Source organism: Cynoglossus semilaevis, unplaced genomic scaffold (genome assembly GCF_000523025.1).
Source record: "Cynoglossus semilaevis isolate Cse_v1.0 unplaced genomic scaffold, Cse_v1.0 scaffold1625, whole genome shotgun sequence".
Taxonomy (NCBI): Eukaryota; Metazoa; Chordata; class Actinopteri; order Pleuronectiformes; family Cynoglossidae; genus Cynoglossus; species Cynoglossus semilaevis.
Genome location: NW_007585338.1, coordinates 1 through 3,811, shown reverse-complemented (window position 1 = coordinate 3,811; position 3,811 = coordinate 1). Strand labels below are relative to the sequence as shown.

At 43.0% G+C, this 3,811-nt stretch overlaps 1 protein-coding gene, 1 long non-coding RNA gene and 1 other non-coding gene across 3 annotated transcripts; 2 read left to right on the top strand and 1 right to left on the bottom strand.

The window, feature by feature from the left end:
• Window positions 1-132: 132 nt before the first annotated feature.
• On the bottom strand, window positions 133-2,740 carry LOC103399033 (translocating chain-associated membrane protein 1-like 1). The gene is made up of 7 exons (XM_008337784.3): window positions 2,427-2,740; window positions 1,297-1,357; window positions 1,073-1,191; window positions 813-929; window positions 659-717; window positions 389-473; window positions 133-287 (listed from the first exon to the last, which is right to left on the bottom strand). Exons 1-7 carry the CDS (start codon window positions 2,544-2,546, stop codon window positions 213-215), a joined length of 636 nt encoding a protein of 211 aa, XP_008336006.2. The 5' UTR covers window positions 2,547-2,740; the 3' UTR covers window positions 133-212.
• A 105-nt stretch (window positions 2,741-2,845) lies between these two features.
• LOC112486618 (uncharacterized) lies at window positions 2,846-3,283 on the top strand. The gene is made up of 2 exons (XR_003049133.1): window positions 2,846-2,986; window positions 3,176-3,283. It is a non-coding gene; the product is annotated as an uncharacterized LOC112486618 (long non-coding RNA).
• Window positions 3,284-3,593: 310 nt separating this feature from the next.
• Window positions 3,594-3,666, top strand: trnak-cuu (transfer RNA lysine (anticodon CUU)). Its single transcript has one exon. It is a non-coding gene; the product is annotated as a tRNA-Lys (tRNA).
• The last annotated feature ends 145 nt before the right edge of the window (window positions 3,667-3,811 follow it).

The window sequence follows — 3,811 nt, the reverse complement described above, 5'->3', positions numbered from 1 at the left end:
GTCTGCAACCTGTGGCTCCTGGGCCACTGGTGGCTCTTTAGCCTGTTTGTAATGGACAAAAGTTATTAAAAACACAAACAATTTTACCCTAAATATTCAGGTTGCTTGCTAACAGCAAAATGACATTTCACTGTCCTTAAAATCTGGTGTCAGGTAGATGCTTCTTAAAGACTTGGGAAAAAGTAAAATATGGCGACAACAAATGATTTCACTTACTTCAGGACGTAAGCACCGGTTATGTGGACGACGTAAAGGCAAATATAATAGAGCTGACGGGGAATGTCTTCCTGTCGGGAAGAGATTGTTAAATACGTTAGTAGGTGGGAGTGTGTCTTAAAAGGATTAAAAAAAATAAATGAGTGCATCTGATCTGATCTGATCCTGTTACCTTTCGTACTTTTTGGAAGTACAGTTCCGGAATCGCGTGGAGCCAATAGGCAATTTGGCAAATGTAGAAGAACTTGACCTGAAAACTGGCCACAAAGAGGAGATTGTGCAGAAATAAGAGCGTGGCTGTTGTGGTCACACTCAGCAGCAGAGTCACATGTTACGGTGATGTACGGGGGGGCTGGGGGGGACAGACCCTACTGGACACAATCAGGTGGTGCAGAATGATTACCACAACATATTATATATGGCTGTAGTCAACTGTACTCACACCATGTGAGTGTGGGGGTACCCCTCCCATAAGAAGGTCGGATTGGATGCAAAGTCCTCCTAGAAGAGGAGAGAGACAGAAGGAGTTTGAGATAAATGATGGCGTGATTCCATGACCCCCCGATGACCCCCTGGTGACCCCCTGACCCTCTCACCGCCGTTAGGATGCTGCTGCCCCAGACGAAGGAGAACAGGTAGAAGGCAGCGAGTTGGCCCGACTCGTTGAACTTGCTGTGCTTGGTCTTCGACAGGTGCAACCTCCGGTTCATTTTCTGAAACACACAATTAAATATCACACAAAACACGGGGGAGGTCAATAATCATCGCAAACGATAACAAACAATACGACGGTGCTACGGATCAGAGACGGAAAGAGCAGAAACTACGAGGACGACCTGTTGACTCTGATACTCACATCCAGGATGTACTCCTGTATCAAGGCGTGGAGGATGACTGCAATGAGCAGATAGAAGAACACAGTCGCCACATCCTTCGGACCGTATTGGTAAAGATTCACCGGATCGCTCTTCTCATCTGGAAAAGACGAGAACATTTAAAAAACAGTTTTAAATGAAAATAAAAGTCCTGACAGTGTGTTTAAAGAAATTATCTGAGATCATATCTGTAGATCGGACTCACCGAGAATATGGGTTACGTTGTACTGGACTGTGATGAACATGATGGCGAACTTTGCAGTGACCTGGAATACAAAAAAAAAAGAATATGGATAACCATCATAAACTGTACAAAAGTCACTTTTTTTGAAAAGCAAAATTCAAGTTTTAGCTGCAATTCCACTACTGACCAAGAGGGGCTAGCTGCGTAAAAACATCATCATTATCATTTTTCATGTTAAATATTACTATTGCTATCTTTACGAATGTTAATAATAATTGTAAAATTAATACGTAGTCAAGAATTTTTAATGTGTGTTTATACATTTTTACCTGAAAATCTTAGAGAAAAATATACATAAAAAAAAAACTTTTGGAAATATTACCTGAAAATCTTAGAGAAAAATATAAAAAAATGTAGCTTTAAAAAAACAAAACTTTTGGAAATTGGAAATGAAAACAAGTCTTTGAACAGTCATGACGTATTCTTAGTATAACCTCATGTGGAATTTTAACCAAGAAGATTCGTCATGTTTGACAACGTGTTTTGATTAAATAACACTAACTTTAGTTAAATGGCGTGTAAACATAGATATAATCTGTGTTTTATGTCCACAGGTAAGAAGACCACGGTGTCGGGGTGAGTAGGCGTCGTCTCCATGACTTTACAACTGAGTCAACACAGTAGGAGACCGATAACACACCACCTTCAACCGAACAAAGTCTGTCCAGGAGACTGGACCGGACCGGACCGGAGTGGAAACAGAAGGACCCAGAATGTTCCGTGTTGTTTTCGGTCAGGTGTTGATGGTTACGAGGGCTATCTGTTATCAGTCACTTGAGTCTGCGGTGCTGACGCCAAGCGGCTCTTACGTTAACCGTGCACACACACACACACAGACGTAGCTTGACTGGGAAGTTGCTGCTAACAGCAGATACACAGGTAAATAAATGACTAGCCGCGGAGGCGACCTGCTAAAAATGAGCCATTAACTTTGGCTGCGGGCCTCCGCATCGTTGTCTTCGGCACTGGGGAGAAGGGGGACACATGAGACGGGGAAGGAGACACAGACTGAAGCGGCCCCTCCTCCCCCGTCCTCCTCCTCCTCCCCCCCTGGAGAGCTGCTGTCATGCTAACTACAACTCACACAGTACCTCAAACATCAGGCCCAGGAGGATAATCATGGCCAAACATGACACCATGTCGGCGTGATTCTGGATCACAAACTCGTGGCTCAGCACCGGCGGACTCTTGTTCTTCTTGCGGAAACCCATGGCTCTCGAGACGCGCGGCTCTCTCACTACTCCCCTTATCTGGATCCTAGGGCTGCTTGAAGCCTAGCTTCCCCAGCGCGACACAGCTTGGCTGACGGGGGATGCTGGCCCCCGGTTCTGGTCCTGGTTCTGGTTTGGTGACGTTCGGAGCGGAGTCCTTGGATTCAGTGAACCGCTGCTCGTTGGCGTAAAATAAGTCATGAAAACATAGATCGCGGACAACAACCGCTGCACTACACCCACTTTTTTTCTTTTTTGCCCCAGCCTGGTGAAGTCAGATGACAGGCCCTCCCACTTCAAGCCCCCATTCATGAACCACCCAGCGCTGGTGACGTAGAAGGAGAACCCGGGGCGGTGGTGCATTCACGTCCTCCACGTAAAGAACCTTACGTTCGCGCAACGGAGTCACAACCGCGTGAAGTGGACCTGTCACAAACTAGGTAACAAACCTGTGAGTAATTTTAAAAAACTGTTAAATATTCGTTAAACACGGTTTTGTTAATTTTAAATCTTTTAAAATTAGGGCCTAAATAAAAAAAAAACGTTTTTTTGCTGCCACTTAACACTGTTGTTGTAAATATCGTTCATTAATCTGTATTTATTTCCTATTTTGTTCCTGAAATGAATAGGATGGCCTCTGGATAAAAAGTACTCACCGGTGGAAAAGATATCCAGCAGGTGGCAGCAAAGCAGCGCACAGGAACCTTCCATAAATAAACAAAAAATTAAAAAAAATTAAAAAAAAATGATGGGAAAGATACTAGTAGCTTTAGCTCAACCACGGAGTTATTCAAGCAATAAATCAACACATTCAAGTGGGGGAAGACAAGATGGAGGGGGGGGCACTAGTCTGTAACAGTGTGTAATTCTTATATTTAATGGACAATCAGTGCGTACTGTGAATTTGTTTGAAAACTGGAGCTGAAAGCAGAAAAAACGACGTCTTCAAAAAGTTAAAACAAGTTTTGGATTGTTTTTTTTTCAGTAAATTTAAAAGTAAGTGTAAAAATTTATGTATATAATAATCTATTCACAAATCGTCACTAAGCCCGGCTAGCTCAGTCGGTAGAGCATGAGACTCTTAATCTCAGGGTCGTGGGTTCGAGCCCCACGTTGGGCGTTCACATTTTCTCTTTTTTTTTTCCTATGTGACCATTTGACTTTTACTATACATTTTTCATTTATGTATTTAGTCCTCATTTGGCGTTTAAGCATTTAAAAAAATATAAAAAACAAAGACAAACTGAATTTAAACCTGGTGGCTG

What these genes read in the sequence shown, in the direction of transcription:
- LOC103399033 (XM_008337784.3), bottom strand. Translation starts at nt 2,546, where the DNA reads ATGGGTTTCCGCAAGAAGAACAAGAGTCCGCCGGTGCTGAGCCACGAG. An exon ending in CAACGTAACCCATATTCTCG is followed by an intron (nt 1,192 to 1,296) that starts GTGAGTCCGATC and finishes CGTCTTTTCCAG; the next exon opens with ATGAGAAGAGCGATCCGGTG. An exon ending in TACCCCCACACTCACATGGT is followed by an intron (nt 474 to 658) that starts GTGAGTACAGTT and finishes CTTTGTGGCCAG; the next exon opens with TTTTCAGGTCAAGTTCTTCT.